Here is a 24,536-nt window from a genome sequence, read left to right on the forward strand (position 1 = left end):
GGGCCCGTGAGCCATGGCCACTGGGCCTGCGCGTCCGGAGCCTGTGCTGCGCAACGGGAGAGGCGGCGATGGGGAGAGGCCCGTGTACCGCAAAAAAAAAAAAAAAAAAAAAAAAAAAAATCTAGCTCTGAGTGAGATAGATGAAGCAACTCAAGTACCTCTGCTTCCTCCACCTGCATCCAAAGGCTTGGGGTGGGGGTACTTCCTGGTCTCCCAACCAAGCCCTGTACATGGTATCCATCATCTGGGATGATGGACCGGTCTCAGAGATCTCTCCCGTAGGGGGTGGGCAGCACATGCTAATGTAGACCGGCTTGAGGCACAGCCATCGTAGCTGACCAGCAGCTCAATACTCAGCTGTGTCAGGACAAACGCTGCATGGATTCTGGTGTCCCACTCCTACCTTGGAGTCCTCAAAGTGACGTTTTCCCTTTAATTGTTAGCTTGGTAGAATGAGGGGAGAGAGGGACAGAGCTGACTGCTCCCCAAAGATTCTGGAAGGGTGGGGGTCAGCCCCGGGGTCATCAGAGGCCACGATGAAACAGCTGCCATCAGAACGTCTCCCTGATGGACAGCGAGATGGAGGCTCCATGGAATGCACGAACTAGTCACTCTGGAAATAGTTTATTTCGCTAAGAACAAGGCGAAGACGTGCTGTAAACAAAGGGATGCCTTTAAATGCCTTCTAGAGCTAATTAAGTCACAAGTGGGGACATACAGATGCCTCCCTTTGGCACATCCTTGGGAGGGTTACCTTGGGGCCTTACCCGGAACATCCTCTCCCAGATTTCAGAAACTCTCTGAGCCTCTCGCTACACTGGCCCATCTCTGGGCAAATTCAGATTATTCTGTAATGAGTCAACACAAATCTCCTGGCCGCTGACGTGATACCTGCTGGCCAAGAAAGGCCAGGCTGGTGCTGCAAGGGGACCGCTGGAGGCGACAGCCTCCTCAACTCTGTGTGCCTTCTGTTCCTCTCTGCCTGGCTTCCTCTGTCCCTTGGCAGGAGGCCTCCCCTCTGAGGAGCACAGCCCTGGGATGCCACCGGTTAAGCAATTTGCTTTTAATTAGGATTGCAGTCATTTGCAAAGGAAGCAGCAGAGAGGGGAGGGAAACAGGTTGGCTTTTCACAGTTTAAGTGGAAGCGATGCACACGGTAAATTCAGACCCCACTGTGGGCAGAGCCAGGCTGAGTGGCTGGTCCCTAGTGCCCTGGGCTCCATACTGAGGTCTGCAAGCTCCCACCCCCATGGACCAGTTAACAGAGATGTCAGAGCAGGGGTGCGGAGAGGGGAAAGCCGTGATCCCGCAGTCCCCTCTGTATCCGGTGCCAAAATTATATCCAGATGCTTGAGCAGGCCTGTGTACTCCTGCGTCCACCTGGTACTGTGGTCTGTGCAACGTTCAAATGCTTTTGCCCTCCAGCTCAGCCTCCCAGGAAGGGTGTCACCGTAAGGTGTCACTCCTGCTGAAGGAATCTAAATGGCTTGCTGGGGTGGGAAAGAGAGGAGAGGGGGAGGGACACAGGCTGCCTGGTGTCGACCCCACCAACATCTTCCAGCCTGGAGACCAAAGTCTTCCCGCCTCTCTCGGGTGGGTTCCACGCCAGGCGTCCACCACAGGCCTTTCATTCCAGAAGCCAGACACAGGCCTTCCATCCCACTCCCCACTTGGGCTTTCTATTCCCTTCTCCCAGCTCCCCCGCACACATTTTATGAGGGGCGTTGGAAAGGAAAGAAAGGTAGTGGCTTTGTTTACAATGCAATTAACATCTGAATAATTTACTACGAAATCAGCTGGCGCTATTTTCAGCGCATAGAGCCTGCGGCTAACTTTTTTTTTTTTTTTTTAACATCTTTACTGGAGTGTAATTGCTTTACATTGTTGTGTTAGTTTCTGCTGTAAAACAAAGTGAATCAGCTATATGTATACATATATCCCCATATCCCCTCGCTCTTGCGTCTCCCTCCCACCCTCCCTATCCCACCCAAAGCCAGCTTGGAAGCCTCAGAGGTGGGACCACCCTGTCTGCTGCCTGCTTCTGGGCTGAGCTGGGGGCTCTGGGTCTCAGTGAGACGACCAGCCACTGGCATCAACACTCCCCTGCTTGACAAACCCGAGCTGGACATTGCCCCTAGAAGACACGGCTCCCAGATGTGGACCTTCCCTAAGCAGCACTGCTCCTGCCCGCGGCTCCGGTGACCCTGGGTCCTGGCCTGTCCCCCCTTGTCCTCACCTGCGGTCACTCCACTTCCAGATGGCTCCTCTGCCCCAGCGCGAAGCACTTTTTATTTATTTATTTTTTTTGCGGTACGCGGGCCTCTCTCTGTTGCGGCCTCTCCCGTTGCGGAGCACAGGCTCCGGACGCGCAGCCTCAGCGGCCATGGCTCACGGGCCCAGCCTCTCCGCGGCATGCGGGATCTTCCCGGACCGGGGCACGAACCCATGTCCCCTGCATCGGCAGGCGGACTCTCAACCTCTGCGCCACCAGGGAAGCCCCCACGAAGCACATTTTTAAGGAGTGTCTGTTGAACGGGAGAGGGAGCTGCCCAGGCCTGATGCTGGTCACAAAAGGGGCTGGCTTGCAGCTCCCACGCTTTACTTGGCTCTGCCCGACGCCCAGCTTGGAGGATCCTAACGCTGGGATGAGCTGGCGCCAAGAAAGCAACTTTCAAAGCGGGCCCTGCAGGGGTGAGGGTGCTGTCTGCACAAAGAGCACCCAGCTTACCGCTCCAGCTGGCTTTGATTTGTGCTTCTGGTTGAATAAATAAGCACCATCCTGCTTCATCGTGCTAAGCGTGGCCCAGGGCCGCTGACGTAATTCCAAACCCTGAGCTTTGCTTTGCCCCCTTGCCTTGGCCTTGGCACTCTGACCTCCCACCCTCATTTTCCATCAAACCATAAGGTCTCTCATTCTCTCAGTTAAACCTCTGAAGACATCAGACATTAGGACCCCGTTCCTAATGGGGGTTGACACGTAAGTTCCTTTCTACCACTCTTGAGTTCTATTTCCCCGACACCCATCTTCCTGCCAGACCCAGAGAGGGTCACAGGAGGCCGTGGCGTGCAGAACCGGCCTTGCTCGCTGCGGCCAAACATTTTAGGAAGGTAAAGGCACTTTGGATTTTCAGTGTATATGTGAGTTTGGGTCGGGCCAGTGGGAGATTCTTGCCACGGACATTGGGACAGGGACTCGACGTCCCTCCTTTTTATGAGCCCTGGACACACTGACTTAAATCCAAGTAGGTAAAGAGTTATTGTTTGTTTTGTATCTTGGTAACCCGCAGGGCTGCAAGTAACCCACACACAGGGCCTTTATTTGAATTAGAACAGGGTCCCTCCCACCCCGCCCCCGCCGCCCCACCAGGGCACACAGCGCTGTGATTAGTGTGCGAGGGGAGTTTGCGTCCTCACTCAGCCCTTCAGCTGAGCCCCTCTGCGCAGTGCACGACCTGCTCAACGAGGGCAGCCCCAGCATTTGGTAACGAAGGCAGCGTGGTGGTGAGCCTGCGTCCTGAACTCTAAGACACAGGCTGAGGGGAGCAGTTAAAGAGCAAGGGCTGCGGAGCCAGCACCCTAGATGGGAATGCCACCTGGGCCATGTCCTAGCCCAGGAACACTAGACAAGTTATCCAACTTCTCTGCACCACACTTAGCTTTTTCACTTGTGTAGGGAGCACAAAATAGATCTAAAGAGGATATACACACATCCATTAAACATCTTCTTATTAAACACTAAACTCTTCCTGGGTCCTTCACGCATAGGACACTTTGGATAAGTCATTTCATCTCTTCGGATTTTTTTTATGTTTGTTTGTTTATATTTGGCTGCGTTAGGTCTTCATTGCTGCGCGCGGGCTTTCTCTAGTTGCAGTGAGCGGGGCTACTCTTTGTTGCGGTGCGCGGGCTTCTCATTACGGTGGCTTCTCTTGTTGCCAGAGCACGGGCTCTAGGCACGCAGGCTTCAGTAGTTATGGCTCGCAGGCTCAGTAGTTGTGGCTCGCAGGCTCTAGAGGCAGGCTCAGTAGTTGTGGCGCACGGGCTTAGCTGCTCTGCGGCATCTGGGATCTTCCCGGACCAGGGCTTGAACCCGTGTCCCCTGCATTGGCAGGCGGATTCTTAACCACTGAGCCACCAGGGAAGCCCCTGGATCTTTGTTTATATACAGAGTGATCTTATTGACAGTCCCTCTTAAAAATGACAATTAGACACCTTCACCAAAATATGACTATGTCTATCTCTCTTCCCTGATGGACTCTAACTCGTATCTTCTGACTTGAGGGAGCTACTTTTGTAGGCTTCAACTGTGATTTTATTTGCACCGCTAGCAGTGGCAGTTGAAAAGATCAGGGCTTTCTTTTCTGCACGAAGAAACATGATTTTATGCTACTTCTCAGGACTTCCTGTGCGAAGCGTTCCTCAGAGGGAAGCACATGGTTTGGCTGATGCTAATCAGGGCTTTGTTTCCTTACCAAGAGTTATGGGGTGAACTGTGTCCCCGTACCCCCAGAATTCATGTTGAAGTCCTAGTCCCTAGTGTCTCAGAATGTGACCTTATTTGGGAACAAGGCTGTTACAGATGTAATTAATTAAAATGAAGTCATACTGGAGGAGAATAGGCCCCTAATCCAATATGACTGTGTCCTTATACATAAGGGAAATTTGGACACAGACAAGCAGATAGAAAGAAGCCCATGTGAACGTCAAGGCAGAGGTTGGGGTGATGCTTCTACAAGCCAAAGGACACCAAAGATGGTGGCCAACCAGAAGCTGGGGGAGAGGCCTGGACCAGATCCGTCTCTCACAGCCTTCGGAAGGCACCAACCCTGCCCCACCTTGACCTCGGACGTCTGGCCTCCAGAACCATAAAGTGATACATTTCTGTCTCTTGAACCACCCAGCCTGAGGTCCTTTGTTATGGCAAACTCATACATTAGGTATGAGAATTCCTCTTACACGTCCCTAAAGCCCACAGCCCAGCGCGGGATTCAAATTCGGGCCTCAGCAGAGCTATACATCCCTACGTGTCATGACCCTTCTGTATTGATTCAAGGACTGTCAGAGCTGCGAATCTTAAGTCTTCAGTTGCCAAAGGGTGACTGAAGTTATTTATACTTCTTTTTTCCACAAAGGATTTGAAGCAGCTTCAGGGAACTACATCAAGTAAGATAGTGCAACCAATAAAATGTAATAGTATGACCAGAAAAAATATCACTAGACTTAGAAAGTTAGTTGAAGGATGGGGTTGGCACAGTTTCATCTTCCTGGGCAAAGACAACTATGTAACTGTGTTGTTCTTCCTGCTCTGGCCACCAGGAAGCTCAGAACCATGTCTGTGGCCTGTTTCTATTGTTCAGAATGTAGCTCTGAGATTCTTGGGGACCAGTTATCTGCCAGTCACATAGTGGAAGCAAGGCTCTTCCAGCCTATCATTCTAAAATAATGGGGATGAGAGAAGTCAAAGTCCCTCAAAGAACTTAGAGCGGAGAGAGACATAGCTTCAAACTATAACGGGAAAGGTCCTACTCTGTGTAGCTCACAGGGACTGCTTAAACTTAGACTCACAGGGCTTCGAAACTCAGAAAATTTTACATTTTTTTAAAAATCCCGATTTTTTTCTTCCGTCTTAATAAATCAGAAACATCCAACATCACTGGTCCCCTGCATTTCCACAGAGCAGTGATGGACTAGAGATGCTCCTTTAGACAGGAATATCTCCCCAGTGCCACAGTGCCTTCCACTCCCTGTTCTCCCAGCCCCGCCGGAGGTGTTGAGAGTGTGTGTCCTGATCTATTAGCATCCTCAGAGTGAGGCTATGCAGTAGTGACAGTTCTCCCCATTGTAGAGGCGAGAGAACTAAGACCCGGGGGGTGAATAGGATCTGATGCCAAGAGTGCTCCTTGAATTGTGCAGTCAGCAACCTGGGCAACTGCCCACCAGGCCCAGCAAGATGGACTGACTTGCCCAAGATCACATAACTAGGAAATGCCAGTATCAGAAGACCACAGTAGAAGTAGAATAGTAAAATAACGTAGGTGTGGTGACTAACACAAGGCTCAACAAAGCTTACACACACACACACACACACACATATTATACGCACACACGCATACAGTGGTATGCTTATAAACATTTAACAAGAAGCTCACTGGCTTATTGATAGAGGGAAACCCTAATTTGCAATGTTTGCCCATTTCTGTGGTGTAAATGTTCCCACCGTGGCTAATTTCAAATTACCAATGTGAAGTGAACTGGCTTGCAAAATACCTGAAAATTTAACAACTGGCTCTTTAAGGCCCGGTGACAAGGAAGCTCCATCCAGCTCACGACTACACTGGCTTGTACTGGCTTACAAGAGCCAAGTGTTAAATTTATATATTATGTTTTAAATAATCTGTTCTACTTTGTTCTGTTATATATCATACTTATAAAAGTATATACTTTCAATACATAGGATATATTTAATATATAATTTAAATAGGTAAGCTATTTTAATTAATGATGTTTTAATAGGTAACATCATAATTCATAAATATTTCATCTCCTATTAAATATTACATAATAAAACATAAATGTTACATTTTAACAGATTATAAAGAAAGAAGTCGAACACCCACAAAGGTAAGCTTCTTCCTTTCCTGTCCTCCCCTCCTGAGACCAGCTTTTGTGGATTAAAATCTAAAGAGAAGTCTAGATCCAGGCACGGGATGCTTCAGTAGCGCGACGGAATGGATTCCCGCGGGGCAATGAGTCGTTAATGGTCTGTAACAGCTGATGGGATCCGACCTCTCTGGGGCCCAGATCCGGCTGCTTATCTGATTGGGGGCATCAGTGCTGGGCCCCAGCAGAGTGTGGAGCAGGGAACAGAGCTGACGAAGGCTCCACCTGTCCCAGACAGGCGTGCCTTAACATGCGAGGCCTGTCTTGGTAAGGCTCCACTTACACACACACACACACACACACACACACACACACACACTTGTCCACACATATACATACACACAGTTTTTCTTTAGCATCCTCCTCTAAATTATAACGATGGATTGAAAGCCTCCATGTTCCCCAAATTCAAAGGCAACACCTCCTACTTAAGAAAACAAGCACCTTCTGTGATCAAATAGATGCAATCAACAGAGAAGCCTTTTTAAGGCTACTGGTCCTTGAGCTCTTACTACGTACCCAAAACGTCATGCACGTCCACTTATTTACTCCTACAGCTGCACTGTGACGTGGGTGCTAGGCTTCATCCCCATTTTCCCAAGAGGAAACAGAGGCCCAGGTGGCAGGAACAGTCTCCTTAGGGTCGCACAGCCAGCCAGCGGCAGTTCTTCTGCCTAGTCTACCTCTAGGGGCATTTCTCTTTTCTCCCCAAATTCATCCTTCAAGCTCCCATGCCAGGAGTACACCGGCTTCAGAATTTTCACCAGAAGCCAGACTCCCCAAAATTACTGGCCGAAACGTCTCTCTGTCGACCAGTGTCAGTATGTTTTTTGCACATCCGGGGCTATTTTTCAGCGTAACCAACAAGTTGGGCGCTCTGGGGCTCAAACGTCTGAAAACGGACAAAGGCGTGTTGTGCAGTGACTCTAAGAGTAGTCCTCCCCGGCCGGCAAGGAGAGTGCAGTCTTAGGTTCCAAGGGAAGGGGACCGCCCCTTGGGAAAATTGATGACACAGGAAGGGGGCAGGAAGCAAATCCAAAGCCCCCTGATTTCAGGTATTTGGGTGGGGAACTGAGGTGTGTGAAGCCGTGATTCATTTTGTAAAAGAGCAAAGCGTATTTTAAAATGAGATTATTTCTAACACAGGTCCGTTTACACATCTCCAAAGCACCTACTGCGTGTCAGGCACGTGTGTGACACTCTTCCAAAACCACTGTGCACCACTGGCATCCGCTATGCTAATTACACACAAGAAGTGCTTCTGCTGCTCTGTTTTCAGTCCTCATATATTTATTTTTTGACCACAAAGGGTTATTTCCCACCTTACTGACTAGACTTGATTGTAACTCACTTTTCTGGGTTTCCCCAAAGAGTTCACTCCCAGAGGATGTGCCAGTTGTCAGGATATTGCAAAGGGCAACCCCAGGGCTAACCTCTATCTTGCTACATGCCGCACTGGCTCTGTGTTGGTTTAATTGGCCACGTGCCCCCAGGAGGACACTGCGCCCCCCTTGGAAACACGAGCTGGGTTGTTACCTTGGCGTCCCCAGGACTCTGCCATAGCATGCAGGGCCTGGTGCCTGGTGAGAGCCCCAACACACCTGCTCAGTGACAGAGCTAAAAAGGTGACACTTCTGAGGCAGGTCTTAAGCAAAGCAGCGGGGACCATGTAATTGCCCAAGGTGACTCTTCAAGGGCTGCTACTCATTTGAAAGTGAGAGATCTGACTATTTGTTCAGAAATCTTGCACTTTAGAGGGAGGAATCGGGCTGCTTTCAGAAGCTGTTTAAACGGGCGTGAGATGGTCGTTTGGGTCCCTGTATTCTTAATAACCTCAGCAACGGTCCCGGCCACCCAGAATGCGCGTGATGAGGACTCAGAACAGGGAAACGCTGTGTGTGTGTGTGCGCGGGTGCGTGGTTGTGTGCGTGTGTTCATATGTGCGTGGTTGTGTGTGCACATGCGCCTCTGTGGACGTGTGCATGTTTTACATACGGCAGCAAGGACCAGAGCATGCTGCAAGGAAAGAAAAGCAGTGGGGCTTCGGTGTCCTGGTGGCTTGCACTGGAACCCCGGCTCGGCCCCTTGCTAGCAGAGGGACCTGGGGCAAACTACATGTCAGTTAAGAGTGGAGGATTTCTCCTCTCTAAGGAAAACGTTAAGACAGACAGCACAGGAACAAGAGGACCCCAGGGTGGAAATCCACCGTGTGGCCTGTTTGGGATTATCTGGGGGTGTTGGACAAAGCCATGTGCCCCATTCAAAATGTTTCAGGAAAGTCTCTGACTCCACTTAAAGGGGGACTGATGTGACCCTGGGTCACACTTTACAGAGAGGGAGACGGTCGTGACGGAGAATATACCCAGAGGGGGGCCCTGCACATCCAGCGTCCCGGCCACCCGAACCCCTGCCTTCTGAAAACCCCTTACGGCTCTCCTGAAGATTCCAGAGCCCAGACCCTCCCCCAAACCCCACACCAGCTGCAGCATCTGCCCGGAGAAATCGCAGGCAGGCTGCGGGCATCGCTCAGTCACGAGACTTCCTTTCCCCCCTTATAATAGAAACTTCTGCCTCGGCTGGAAACAGGGCCCGGGGGGCAGGGACGGGGAGCCTCCCCTTCTGCTTCCCCTGGACAAGGGATGCAGGCCAGGCAGGGGTTCCCACCCCAGTGAGGGCTGCCGGCCCGGGATCCTAGGAGGCCTGGGCTCCTAGGAGGCCTGGGTGTGGAGACCGGAGTCGGCCTGGGGCACCGGGAAGCCAGGGCTTCTGCTGCGTGTGTTTCTGGGGCTGGAATGCCATCCCCTGGAAGCCTTGTCTCTTAGAGACGCCGGGTGTGAACGGGCTTTAGAGCACAGCGGAGGCCTGTGGCATCGGAGGGCCGGGGGGTTCCCACATGCCAAGCGCCCAGGCCCTTTGTGAGGGGGGGTTCCCTCCGGCATCTCTAAGTACATGAGTTATTGCTGCCCCGCAGCTTACGGGGTTCTTGCACAGGGCGTAAGGAATGAATCGAGCGCTTATTAACTCAGCAAGTGTCAGTCCGGGGTCCAGAGGCCCCCGTTTGGAAGCAGAGCAGTTAATACACGGGCGGATTAGGTGGCTCCCAGGCTTCGCCACAATTAGAAACTCTGGACGTTTGAAATATTAACTGGGGCATGTGGGTAAGAGGCAGCGCCTGGCGGCACTGCCAGGGAGATAACAGCGCTGAGGAGGCCGAGGAAAATTATGTAAGGATCTGGCCGCAGCAAGTGGCATTTACTGAACCCCGGCTCTGCGTCAGTGGTTCTCGTGGACGGTCCTCGCTTGATCTCCCCGAGAATCCCGCAGGCGGGACTGTGTCTCCCATTTTATGGAAGAGCCAATGGGGAGGAGATCAGAGAAGGCAAATCAGGTCCCTAAGGCTGCACAGCAAGGAGGCAGGCATGGGAATCTGAACACAAGTCAGCCTTCTCCCTGCATCCCCCCTCACTGCAGCCTGGGTATTATGTGCCCTCCAGGGAGGCACTGAGATGTTAATAAAAATAAGAGGCGCTCAGAAAAAATAATACTAGCCATATTGATCGTAGTAGCTGGTATTAATCGAGCATGTGCCACACACCCGCACTGTGTTACAATCCACATACACTCACTCTTCATCTTTGGGACCATCGCAGAAAGCAGGTACCATTATTGTCCCTATCGTGTAGTTGAGGAATCCCAAGATGGGTAAATAAATGAAAAGAGGCAGGATGAGGTTTGACCTCAGGCCTCCAAACCCCACCCTGTTTCAGAGATGCTGCTGGGCCTCCCCAACTCCAAAAGGCAGATTGGGTGGAGTCTGTGCTTTCCACACTCTCATCTAGGGCCCGGCCCGGCCTTCGTTCATCCATTCATCCATTTACCATGAAGAAGCATTTATCAACCACCCCCATGGCCTGGGCACTGAGCTGGAGCTTAACATGTACCCACTTATTTAACTGACGCTACCGCCCTGTGGGATAGGTATTATTTATGACTCTCTTCATTGTCTGGATAAGAAAACTGAGTTTCAGGGAGTGGTATCCTGCTAAAACATCTAGCCTGCCCTCTTCCAGTTGGTCCAAAGATGCAAAACCATGGAATGTCACAGACAGAGAGGACAGGAGATGGCAAAGCAAACAGGGCAAGCGCCAGCATGGACCCCAGCGTGGGAATGGACACCACAGAGCTGGGGGAACCCACAGAGATGGAGGCTGAAATATTAATGATGGGCAATAAAATGAACAAAACCCCATGCCCTACACACTTCATGTTTTGTTTGTTGTTTGTTTTCTTTGCTTGTTCTTTCTCCCCCTTTGGAGACCAGGCACTTCACCGAGGTCTCTGTTTACAGTCTGGGGAACAGACGGGCACAGTCAAAACCAGACTCCTCGGGCTCAGTTCTACTCTCCACTTCCCCAGTTACAACATTCCTTCCCTTTGGACATCATTCAAGTTCTCCTTTCCCTCGAGCTGCACGGTACCACCTGGATGGAGGAAGGAAGCAATAGGTGGCATGTTTCTAAGAATAATAAAGAAGGAACAACAGCCAAGGGGGCCCTCTCTGCCCAGGCGGGCAGCCTCCTTAGGCCCCACGTGAGCTGCCTGGGAGCAGAGTGAGGTGAGCCCGGGCCTCAGCCGTGCCCGGAGCTGGAAGGTGAGCAGCTGGAGTGTCAGGGCTGGGAGGACCACCTTCGAACTGCTGGGGCCGAGCACGCAGTGGGCATGCAGGAGATGTCCCACCAGGACGTGGCTGTCCCCAGTGCAAAGCAATCACATTTCTAACGATAGCAGCTGAGACGCGGGAGCTTGAATATGGGCTGCTGTTTTCTTTCTCACATGTTAACTAAAGCAGATTGGATGCTGTCCCCATGACACCATCGCGTCTACTCACTTGCATCCTGGCCTTTCTTGTGGGAAAGACAGACAGCCGCAGCAGAAAGAAAAAAGCTGCCCTACACGCCCACCCAGGCTACGTTCACGGCAGCCCTCAGTCAGTGCTTGTCACTGATTTAATTGTCATCTGTAGTGATTCTGAACTGTACTGTGCTCAGCCCCCTCACAATTTGGAAGGAGGGGTTAATTAAAATCTATGTCCCTACATGGGTGAGGTCACTCATCTGTACATTACGTAGAATCTCTGTCCTGGCTGTAAATACGGCACATTTACAATATCTGGCTGAGAGGTGTAGCACAGATGACTAGTACCTGGTAGCTTTTTATTCTCCGTCTTGAAAAAAAAAAAAAAAAAAAGTGAGATGCTCACACCATTGCAATATAAGGTTTGTGACTTAACCACCCCAAATTAAACAGTCGATGTGTTGCGCTTTTGACATTCCTATACAATTTCTAAGCATGATGAAACGTTTCCCCTGTGCCAGGCAGTTGCAAGGGGATATGCTTTTCCCTTTCTCCCAAATTCCTATCTTTTCTCAGTTAAAAATGGAGAATAAAAGGTTTAAAACTCACTGCTTTAAAGCCGGAGTCACAAGCTCTTCCTGGAAAGGACCAGGTAGTCAATATTTTTGGTTCTGTGGCTCATACACTTGCCGTGGCAACTACTCAACTCTGCCAGAGTAGCGGGAAAGCAGCCACGGACAACGGGCCAAAGAACGGGTGTGGCTGTGTTCTAATAAAACTTTATTCAAGACACCATAATTTGAAGGTCATGTAATTTTCATGGGTCATAAAAAATTATCCTTCTTCTGATTGTTCTAGCAACCATTTAATAATGGAAAAATATTTTAAACGCATGGGCCATCCAAAACAGGGAGTGGGCCAGAGTTAGCCGAGTCCTGAAATTGAAGAGAATTCTACCAAGCTATAAGTGTCCATGGTTTAGGCCACATGCTCCCTCTGGGCCTCTGGTTCTCAGCTTTAGGAAGTAGTGTTGGACCAGGCCTGTGCTGTCCAAAGTGGTATTCACTAGTCACCTGTGGTTAACTAAACGTAAACATAAGTGAATTACAATGAACAAGCCAGTCCCTCAGTGGCACTAGCCATGTTTCAAGTGCTAAAGAGCCGCATGTGGCCAGTGGCTCCCATATTGAACAGCACTGACCTAGAACATTTCCATCACTGCACAAAGTTCTACTAGACAGCTCTAGATTAGAATGATCTGTGAGACCCCTTCTTGGTCCCAGGGGTGGTGGGATTACCAGTTATATGAAAGCACAGCATGGAAAGGGAGGAGAGGAAAAACAACACTTGGCTCCCTTTCATAGCAAGAAGGAAGATGCAGGGAATTGTAAACGAGTTTGCGAGTATATCCCCCAAATTCTTGCTGAGAGCTTCAGAATGTAACCATACTTGGAAGTAGGGTCTTTGCATGTGTAATTATTTGTGGATCTTGGGATGAAAGCATCCAGGGTTTAAGGTGTGTCCTACATGCAATGACTGGTGTCTTTATAAGAGAAAGGAGGAGCAACACAGAGGGACCCAGAGAAGAAAGCAGTATGAAGATGGAGCCCGAGACTGGAGGGCAGCCACAAGACAAGAGAAGCCAAGGATACCAGCGGCCACCAGAGACTAGGAGAGAGGCATGAAATAAAGCCTCCCCGGGCGCCTTCAGAGGGACAGTGGCCCTGCCCGCACATTCCTTGCAAACTTTTAGTCCCCAGAATTGCGAGATAATACATTTCTGTTGTTTTCAGCCACCAAATTTGTGCTGTCATCTGTTGACAGCAGCCCCAGGAAACTAGTAACAGGAGTTGAAGGGGTTTTGAAGAGAAAGAAGAGGACCAAGTTATTAGCAATTACATAATCCTTGAAATCGTTTGGGAAGTGACCAAAAAATCCAAGCAAGATTTCAAAAGAGCTTCATAAAGAACGGGGCCCAGAGAAAACTATTTTATGTAAGAAACTCCATCTCCCAATAGCCAGTGTGGCTGAAGAGAGGCCTTGGAAACACAAAAAGGAGTAAGAAACGCAAAAGGGGCTGAGAGGAGAAAGCCTGCTTCCCCAAAGGGAAAACCTCACCTGAGAGACCTGGGGGAATCTGGTCCTGGCCACAGTGGGAAATCAGAGAGTGGGAGACTTAATCCATATCAATTTGCATAAGGCATCTTGTCCCCAGCCTGCAGCATGTGTGGACAGAAGACTAGCCGGGGTGTCAGAGAAATCCTTGTCTTTGGGGAATGCCGATCGGGGGATTAAGGGCAGAGTCTCATGGGACAGGAGGGAGGTGACAAGTGCAAGACCATTCTGCTGAGCTCACTCTCAGAGTAAAGACGATTGTGATCCAAGGCAGTCAGGCTAAGAAGCAAAACCGATAGATGCTCTCCGGCCTCTCTCCTTGGTGTCTAAGATGACAGGGAGGGAGTCACTTTGCTTCCTGCTGGGAAAATCCTTAAACTGAGACACTCACTGCTACTTCAGGGAGGGCAGATTTCTTTGGGGAGGAGCCTTAAAAGAGTCATCCCCGCCTTACCCCAATTCCACCAAACACACATGCTTCATGTCAATCACTTTCCCTACCACCTACCACTGGGGGAACCCAGGTGGCTGGCCGGGCCATATCCCAGTCCCATGGTCCAGGGGATTTTTGAGTTGGGGGGCAGCCAGATGGGGTGGCTTGAGCCTGGGCATCCCAGGGGGCAGCGAAACGGCTGAGAAATAAGGCACTTTGCACGTGTCTGGAGAAAGGGTATGTTTCATGGAGGTCAATTCAGTCACTGATACCAAAAACTGGAGAGCAAGGCCTGTTCCAGGCTCATATCAGAAACAAACACGGCTTGATGGGAAGCTGTGCAGCAGGGGATACAGACTTGACCTTCAGCAAGTCTTGCATCTGACTCTTCCTCTGTCACAAGTTTTCTGCGTCTGTCTGGATGATGTATTTCACCTCTTTAAGCCTCTGCTTTTTCATCAGTAAAATGGTACTAATAACACCTATCTCATGCGGTTACTATGAGGATTAAATTAAGTGATGCAGGTAACATGGTACATACACATGGAAGCCACTCAACAAGACAGAACCACCTGCTGCTATCAGTTTTTTTTTTAAACAGAGATGTTCATCTAAGTGCTATTTATGATTTTAAAAATCCTAGAAGCAAGCAAAATTTCTGAAGATAGAAAGGAATAATTAGCTATGATATATATGTATATACACACAAGTGTGTGTGAAGAAATGTTATACAGCTTGTAAGCCATTATTTTTAAAGATAATTTAATAATGGTTAATGATAGAAAAATTCAAAGGAGAATATTTAATGAGGAGAGCAAAATCAAATTTTTCTGAGATACGCAGTAAAATTCCTCTTTAGTATCGTTACTGCATATACATACACACACACACACACACAGAGCCCCAGAGGAAAAAAACAGGAAAAGATTTATAGCAAAATGAAAATACTGATTAAGACTAGAAGTCTGGATAATTTTTACTTCCTTCTTTGTACTTTTGCTCGGCTTTCAACATTTTTTTATGACGTACATATATTACTTTGATAATGAAAATTAAAATATGAAGGCAAAATAACATGGATTTTCACTGTCAGGCTGATTCAATTTCAAAGGATGGCTTTCTACTTTAGCAAGTGGATAACCTCGGGCAAGTTCTTCAACTGAGCCTCAGTTTCCTTATAATGAAAACAAGGGGAGAGGGGGGATCACTGAATGCATCTTAAAGGGCTGTACTGAGAATTACATAAGACAGTGTAAGGGCAAAGCATCTGACATACAGGAGGAGCCCGTGTCCTCTTTACCCAAGGTCAGAAGATTTTGGGGGGAAGATTTGGGCCAATCTGGGGAGGATATCAACATGCCTACTGGATCACTGGAAATACTGAGGCAGGAGCCCTATCCCTCAGACACCAAAGCCAGAGCGCTGCTTCTTGGATACAGGCTCTGCTGAGAAGGCACGGAACACTGCTTTGAAGGACTCTGGCAGATTACTGCCCAGCTCATGTAATCTTCGCTTATCAGAGCGACTCCTTTTAGAGTCTATTGGAAATCCCAGATTGATTTCATTGATGAATCACACCTGCCACTTGCACCGCCCGGGGCCAAGAGAATTGACATTTGGGGGAATCTTTGAAAGAACAGCCCCAGATAGAAACACCATGGCTGGTGTCTGTATGTGGGAGGGTAGTTCAGTTTCTGGCAAAAATGAATAACGGTGATAAAAACAGCATGTCCAAACTACATATGGATCTGGTTTTTTTAATGTATAGTTCCTGTGGGAAGCACTATTTGTTTTTCCTTCTTTTTTTTCCCAGTTTTATTGACATATAACTGACATGTAACACTGTGTTAAGTTAGGGTGTGCAACATGTTAATTTGATACACGTAGATACAGTATTAGCTAACACCTCCATCACCTCGTAAAACAGTTAACAATATTGTATTGTATATGTGAAAGTTGTTAAGAGGGTAAACCTTAAATGGTCTCACCCCAAAAAAAAGAAGTGGTAATTACGTTTATTTTTCCACTCACTTTTCACAGCGACTCTTTTTACGGACGAGGAGACCAAAGGCTTAGGGAACACAGCATGTCCAGAAACACGGAGCCGGTAGCTCAGCTGGGATTCAGAACCCTTAGAAGGCTAAATCCAGAAGCCGAGCTCTAACCCAAGACGCACACGCACCCCTCCTGGACCCTTCACCACCACATGCCACTGCCAGGGGCACCTGCAGACCCTGAAGCAGAATATCCTTCCACTGAGTCAGGGAAGAGGAGGGAAAGGTGTATAGAACGGTCTTTGTGGGCCGATGGGTAGCGAAGGAGCAGCGTCCGTCAGACTCTCCCTCATCCCTGCCTGATACAAGAGGTGGTTTTGAAACAGTCCAATTCCCTTAGTCCCTTTTATTATAATTGCTCCTTAAATGTTTTGATTGTGGTATATTGTGGATATTATTTCAGATCAGCTTTTAGCCTTATAAGACACTAAGGCAAGTATATAAGACCATTCTCCTGAGCAGATCATACGTAATAAAAACAATACATCAGGCACTGACTTTTATTAAAGGGGCATTTAATCCCCAATAGTACACCTCTCTTTAGACAACGCCTATTCCACGAAATACCAGGAACCTGGCTTGGAGGTCCAAAAGAAATAGAAAAAAGAGAGAAAGAAGGAAAAAAGGAGGGAGGGGGGGAAGGAGAGAGAAAGAAAGGAAGAAAAGGAAGAGAGAAAGGAAAGAAAGAAAGGAGGAGGGAGGGAGGAGGAGACCGAGAGAGATATTATTTTATGTTATGTTTGATAAATACAGGGGTGTGTCTAAGGATATTTACAAAGCTGTGCAGATCCGGCACAGTTGCACTGGGGTACGGTTTATAAAACACGAGATTAGGAGCCCGAAGTCCTGGGTTCTGAGATCAGCATTGCCACTTACTGGATGCGTCTTTGAACACTTACCCTCTGTGTTTCTTCATCAGTAACCTGAAATGGCTCCGGTCTTGCCTAGCTGGGGTGACCACATCTCAGTTTGCCCAGGACAGCCCCAGGTCACACCTGTTGCCCTGGCATGCTTATTAATAGCACCCTTTCACCTCTAGAAGTGATCCTGTTTGGGTGACAAATTACATTCCCCCCATACAAAACTTACAGTGTTTTACGATGGTGAAAGAGAGAAAGGTTTGGGAATGCTTTGTCACAGTAAACGCCCTATGATAGATTCAGGGGGTTGAAGGCACTCTCCGTGGCTCTAACTGCTGCCTTTAAGAAACGAAGATGGGTTTAGGAAGCGTTTACAGCAACGTGGGGGAAAAGCTCAATATTATAAAGTGGGTGCATTCGAGATGATGTCTGCAGGGTGCTCACTACCCACATACACAAAAACAGGTAATGGAAACACACAGTGACAACCGTGGTTGTCTTTGGTGAGGCTGTGGGTAAGATTATGCCAGATTTTAAGGAGTGGGTTAGCTTTTATTTTGAGAAAAACCAGCCTCAAAAAGACAGAAGAAATAAATGACAGATGGTGACAGTTGGTGATCTGCTCTGGGGGGGGAACACGGTGAGAGGCAGGGCTAAGAGAAGTGCCCTTTGCACCTGCCTTGCAAGACGCAGGCAGGAGGCACTGCCAGAGAGAAGAGAAGCTTCCAAGGCAAGGATTTCGTTCTCACTGAATGACGATCTGGTTGCAACAGTGTCCTGGCCAGTGAACTGCAAAGAGGACCGGGGGATGTTTGTGGGGGGTTGGTGTTACGAGCAGTGGGACCGAGTTGGCTGCTTGGACATCTAGAACCTTCCATAACACCTAGAAGCCCCATAACCATAACCTGGGGCTTCTCACATCCAGCCGAACGTTATGCATAATCCAATCGGAAAATTCTCAAGAGTCAAATAAGTTGATCTAAACAATGTATCATAAAACTTTCAGCTTTTCTGTTCATTAAAAAAAAAGGTACGAATCGTTCATTCAGGACCAGAATTTTCAACAAAGCCAACAAATCATCTCTCTCTAAAATGAAGTGAATTCACTGAAATAGACATTCGTTGAGCCCCCTATATGATCACACAGCCCTCAAAGTGAGGCTCTGAGGTCGGGGTTACTTCACATTTAGGGCGAGAGGTACAGCAAGGCTTTGGGAGGACATGTAACGCGCTGAGCGTCACAGGACAAGGCAAGACATGGAGCTGGCAAGGGGCACAGTGAGTTTGTGAACCCCCACCTGCCTCCCCAACCTTCAGCTGCTGCAAACTGTGCCTGGGCAGCCCCAATGGCAGCCTGAACTCCCAGTGTGAATCTCAAGCACATCCGGAGCCTCCTGGCCAAGCAGCCGCCCTCCCCAAGACATCACCCCTGAGGGCAGTCCGCCCCCAGCCCTGGCTGAGATACCATGACTCCTTGTCATTCTCCCAGCTGGAGTGCCACCTGCTCCAAAATGCTGCCCGGTCCTGCAAAGTCATTGCACCCAACTTTCTGAGTTCTACTTCCTACCTTCAACTCATTCTAGAGGAGTTAAAAAGAGCACGTCTTCGCAGGAGCGTGCAACAAACATTTATTAAGCAATGACCACGTGCAAGGCAGAATGCTACAGCCCAGGGCAAAACCAGCCCAGGACAGATGCAGTCAGAGGCGGACCTGGACCACCCCCTTCCACTGAGTGGCCTCTGAGAAGTTACTGTTTCACTGGGACTCGGTTTCTCCATCTGTAAAAGAGAGGTAGCTGGACAAGATGAATTCTAAGCTCCCTTCCGGCACTAATGAGCTATAATTTACCCCAAGACATCTTTAGATGTCCAAGATTAGATCTCATCCCCTTTCCTTCTCCTTCCCCCAGAGAAATCTCAGCAGTGGCCATGCATGCTTATGGGTTTTCAATGTTTTAAGATTTTAACTTTCTCTCTTAAGGTGGGGCTGCTATCTCTTCAGAAGAGCTCAGGATTCATAACCGTATCTTCAACGACTGTTCTTCTCTTCAACAATACCGAAAACCTTGGGGGAAACACATGTTCCTGTTTCCACACGATTCCTTATTATTACGCAGTCAATGCCAAGAGTGTTACTCTCCATTAATATCAGCTCTCCCTGAAAATCAACGTGTCACCTCAGCGGGTTAAACCCGGAGCAGACCAGGAAAGTGTTGTTTCAAAACAAACATGCCCACTTGCGTTCCCATCACCATCATTTTAGCACAATTTCTAAAACTGTGATTTTTAGGCCATTTGCAGTGTTCCCTCATTAGACAGAAAGTGTCTTTTAACGGCTTTACTTTTTAACAGATGCTAACTCGCGGGAAACGGGCTGCCGTAAAAGGTACCTGCATTAAAGAAGTGTCCATCTATCAACGTAGACTCTGGTAAAGGATTCGAAGTGTTTGATGAATTGTTTCCATTAAGCTGAAAATACCCCTTCGGGTGTGAGCTTGTAATTCATGAGTGGCTGTAAACGGATTCAAATAATAACGAGGATTTTTTTCTTTTTTTTAACCCTGTTCTGATAATCATCTAGTGGAGAACAAACACACTGAATCCCTACAGAAGATATTCTCTAATGATTTCTACAATTGTCCTAAAGTCCAAACAAAGCTGTTGTGTTCTAATGTGGTTTTTGTAAGGCTATCGTTTTGGCCGGCTTTTATATTCCTATTTTAACAAAGAAAGTGTGATATTTGACTGACATCTGGGTAGATGGATAGTAATCAGAATTGTAGTCCGTGGAGAAATTAAGAGAGAAACCAGGAGCTGATAAAAACTGAAATCGGGGGGGAAAAAATGCAGACGCATTTAAAGTTTTTACATTTCTCTATTTTGGAAAAGCACCAGGCAGCACCTAATAAATGAGAAGGAATCTTGATGAAAAACCCTGTTTATCACCAGAGCAGACAATAGACACTGATATCTCCTTTTCTTCATGATAATGTTCACAGGATGCTGTCTTGGGTTCATTTAGGTTAATAATGTCACCTGACACAAGGTAATCTTACCTATCACAGCAAGAGTCCTGAAGTCTCGTGAAATGTGTCTCTTTATTGTAACTCTAGTAGGGAAAGCGGCATCCCCAGAACTCAGACAGGAATAAGGCAACCTGGCCTGCAAATACAATGCTATCCACTACCTTCAGTTTGCTGCATCCTTTCGATTAAATCCAGTATGTATGCATTTAACGAGTGTGTAACACATGCCAGCCACTGGGCTACTCACTGGGAATGAGGGTTAGGTAATGCATGTAGTAAAGCACTGATAAGTGTCTCCTGGGTACCAGCACAGGGACCCTGCCTGTCCACACAAAGCTGATGAGATCACTCCAGGACCTGAGCAGGGTGACAGCAGAGGGACCAGAGGAAATCCTCAAAGACCACTCCTCTTCCCTTTTATCAGTGTCCCCGTCAGCTAAACTGTCAAAAGAGGAAGTGAAGACCTTGCCTTCCTCGAAGGCTTTCAGGCTCTGTCTAAACTCTTTCAGTGGTATTTTGTGGTTTAGGCTCCAATTCTGAAACATAACTGCAGCTGGCTATTGAAAACTGAAAATCAGTCACATGTTTGGCATGAAAATGCACCATTCTTTTCTGAGTCAGCAAAAGTTGGAAATACATACATTTAAAGTAACTTTTTTTTTATTACAATAGGAAAATATGCTCATTGAAAAAAAAATCCAAACAACTGGGGAGGAAATAGAGACATAAGTACAAATATCCCCTTTCCCCAAGCCTTCTATGCTTATAAACTTCTTTTATTGGTTAAGGTCTATGCTTCTAGACTTTTGCTATCCCTCTCTAAACCCACTGAATCCACTGCGTTTTCAACGACTTGAAGTCATAGAACTGTATTCATTTCAAGCTAAGTAGAGCAGATTATGATTTACCGAGCACTACATGTGTGCAGGCCTCTCGGTGCTTTGTATACGTCCTCCATATCCATATTACGCTACAGGGCTTGGCGCACTGGCCCTCAGGCCAAACCAAGTCCCCCTCCTATTTTTTGTGAATAAAGTTTTATTGGAACACAGCCACGTTTATTTGTTTACACGTGTTCTATGGCTGCTTCTGTGCAGTGAGCCTGCAAAGCCTAAAATAGTTTCTATCTGGCCTTTTTCAGACAAAGTTTACTGACCCTTGAGACAGTAGAAACCTTTCCATGGAGGAAAAGGAGTTGATGGGAATAAAACAAGCGATTATCACAGGTCAAACAATGAGCGGACTCTCCATTTCCGTCTTATCCATTGCTGTATTGTCTACACGTTCAATAATGGTGCACACATTCCCTCTGTGGCTTAATTATATATGCAGTTCAAAGAGAATTCTATAGGAAGATGAATAAAACTGATGAACTAGCACCATGTAACATCCCACAAAGTAAAACAATTTCCACTGTTTGCATGCAAACACAATAGTCTAAAAGGGATTTCTTTACGACATTGAGTTATTTGTAGTGAGGTGGATGGACCTAGAGTCTGTCGTACAGAGTGAAGTAAGTCAGAAAGAGAAAAACAAATACCGTATGCTAACACATATATATAGAATCTAAAGAAAAAAAAAAACGTTCTGAAGAACCTAGGGGCAGGACAGGAATAAAGACTCAGACGTAGAGAATGGACTTGAGGACACGGGGAGGGGGAAGGGTAAGCTGGGACGAAGTGAGAGAGTGGCATGGACATATATACACTACCAAACGTAAAATAGATAGCTAGTGGGAAGCAGCTGCATTGCACAGGGAGATCAGCTCGGTGCTTTGTGACCACCTAGAGGGGTGGGATAGGGAGGGTGGGAGGGAGACGCAAGAGGGAGGAGATATGGGGATATATGTATACACACAGCTGATTCACTTTGTTATACAGCAGAAACTAACACAACATTGTAAAGCAATTATACTCTAATAAAGGTGTTAAAAAATAAATAAAAGGGATTTCTTAAAAAAGAAAAAGTTTGCAAACACTTCATGACATTTTTGCAACAATATTTACCCTATTATTTTCTAAGAATATATGTTTTTGGAGATTCGAGAAATGTGGCAGACACTGCTAGCCGATGATCATATCGGCCGCTTCTTTGACCAGGGCAGTTAGACTACATTTCTCAGCTTCCTCTGGAGGGAGCACAGTCATACAACTGAGTTCTGGACACATGGATGTGAGCAGAGCTGAAATTCTCCACTTCGAGACCTGGTCCATAAAATCCTCCCTACTAGTGCCTCCTCTGATTGGCTGATACAGATAGAACCTCCTTTGTACACGTGGGAACCACACAATAAAGGTGGCAGAGCCACAAGATGGAAAGAACCTGGGCCCCTAAATCAATACTTGGAGGAGAGCCACCCAAAAGAGGTATCTGTTATATGAGCAAGAAAAAAAATGTACATCAAGTCTTTGAGATGTGGGGGATTATTTATTATTTTTCTTAATGAGAGTTCACTGTATTTATGGAGCTCACTGTTGACAGATGGCTTTGGGATGGAGGAAGGACATAGAAATCCCTTCTCTGGAGAGGGTCATTCAATAGCTTCTCCTTGAAATCAAAGTACCAGAGACTCTTTTCAGACCTCTGTCTCATTGGTGCTCAATCTCAATGAGTAAGTGGTAACTACAACTCCCACCCAAGCCTTTGTCTGTCTTTATTCCGAGTTCCTCCTGCAGCATCATATTCACCATGTTTCCTGGTCAAACCTTTTCCTCTCTGTCACATGGTATTGGGTTCCATGTAACTTAAGATGGCAGCCAGTAACAATTTTTAAGTTTATCAACTAGGATACTTTCTCACCTACTGACTCCTATGTCTTGAGAGAAGATTAAAGCACCATTCTGCCATCAGCAAGGAAGCAATGTAGATAAATTCCATGCCATTTATAATTCATTCCACCTTCATTAAGTATTCATACACTACTTATTGGCACATCACCTAAGTATTCTATGTAAGAGAAAACAGAATAGCTACAAAAGAAACTGGGAGAGGCTGGTTTATTAGGAGACTGGGAGAGAGGAAAATAATTTGCTGTATCCCTTACCCCAACCTTCTCCTTGCAGGAAAGTTTTCTCGCCAAGCCACGTGCAAATGAATTAGGCAGCTATCCTGAGGGTAAATTCAGCAGTACCAATAGGAGGACAACCACAATCTTCTCGTTCATTATTTTAACCCATATTTATTGGAGACTGGCTTTGGCAGGCCCTGAGAATACAACAGTTATTCCCTTCTTAAAGGCTGCACTTCTTAAGCAAATACATATATGGATTAAACACAAGGAATCCATACTGGCAATGTGAAACAGCTCCCTATGAAAGGTTAATTTCTCTGATTACCATCAATAGTAATAATCACAACATTAAGTCATAATAATTCATAAGTTAGGAGAGCCCAAAGGTATTGAGATTGTACAACATGCCAACTACTAGACTGAGAAGAGATTAATTTTCCTAAGGACGCTGAGATTTAATTTCTAATATTTGTGCCCATTTTACAGATGAAGACACTGAGGTTCTGAAAGATTATATAATTGCTCAAGATAAGACAGTAAGTCATCAGCCAAAGAGAGGCTTGTGTTTATTTGAATCCAGAGCTCATGCCTGTAAGCCATCATTGCTACTGTTCCCTAAGACAGGACAGTGTCTCAACTGAGAAGACGTAGAGACAGTGGGACATCAAAGTGAAAGAACAGGAAAGCATGAGGCCCCTGCAGAGTCAGGGGAAGCATGTAGTAAAAGAATGCTACCAGACATTAAAGACTAGTTGTGCCCACCTCTTGGGCTTGCCAACATTGGTCTTCATTACTTGTCACAAATGACACCCAAACCAACCCAATTTGGGAACACTGGGAACACATGAAATTTGAAGAGGAAAAGGAAGAACCCCCAATGTATTCATTAAGTTTCAGTGATGTCAAAGACCTATTCCTGCTGTAAGAGGTTAGGAGTAGCTCTTAGTCATGTCTGGCCGAGGCAAGGGTGGAAAGGGTCTGGGGAAGGGGGGCGCCAAGCGTCATCGTAAAGTTCTCCGTGATAACATCCAGGGCATCACCAAACCTGCTATCCACCGCCTCGCCTGGCGTGGTGGTGTGAAGCGTATTTCTGGTCTTATCTACGAGGAGACCCGCGGGGTGCTGAAGGTGTTCTTGGAGAATGTGATCCGCGACGCTGTCACCTACACCGAGCATGCCAAGCGCAAGACTGTCACCGCCATGGACATGGTTTACGCGCTCAAACGCCAGGGACGCACTCTGTATGGTTTCGGTGGCTAAGTTTCATTGCAGTCTTTGTGAAGCTCTTGTTTACTGACAAAAGGCCCTTCTCAGGGCCATGAAAGAAAAAAAAAAAGAGCTATTTCTTCATACTTATAAAAGAATGATTCAGCACCCTTCTCCTAAAGGAAAATACTCTTGAATTCAAAAGTCGCGGGGATAAATTTAGGATGGGCCAGATCCCTACACACTTGTTTTTTCAAATGTCTGCCTATCCATGAGTTGATCCTTTGAGTGTGGTCCATTCAGCATGGCTGGCCATCC

General features: G+C 47.3%; 2 protein-coding genes across 3 annotated transcripts in view; one reads left to right on the forward strand and one right to left on the reverse strand.

The window, feature by feature from the left end:
* The window catches only part of MAF (MAF bZIP transcription factor), a 364,562-nt gene that overhangs the window by 202,655 nt on the left and 137,371 nt on the right, over positions 1–24,536 (reverse strand). The window lies entirely within an intron of this gene.
* LOC132480178 (histone H4-like) lies at positions 23,961–24,272 on the forward strand. Its single transcript, XM_060084139.1, has one exon. The coding sequence runs from the start codon at positions 23,961–23,963 to the stop codon at positions 24,270–24,272; it is 312 nt and encodes a 103-aa protein (XP_059940122.1).

This window comes from Mesoplodon densirostris, chromosome 19 (assembly GCF_025265405.1).
Source record: "Mesoplodon densirostris isolate mMesDen1 chromosome 19, mMesDen1 primary haplotype, whole genome shotgun sequence".
NCBI classification, from domain to species: domain Eukaryota; kingdom Metazoa; phylum Chordata; class Mammalia; order Artiodactyla; family Ziphiidae; genus Mesoplodon; species Mesoplodon densirostris.

Coding starts and splice junctions, on each gene's coding strand:
- LOC132480178 (XM_060084139.1), top strand. CDS start 23,961: ATGTCTGGCCGAGGCAAGGGTGGAAAGGGTCTGGGGAAGGGGGGCGCC.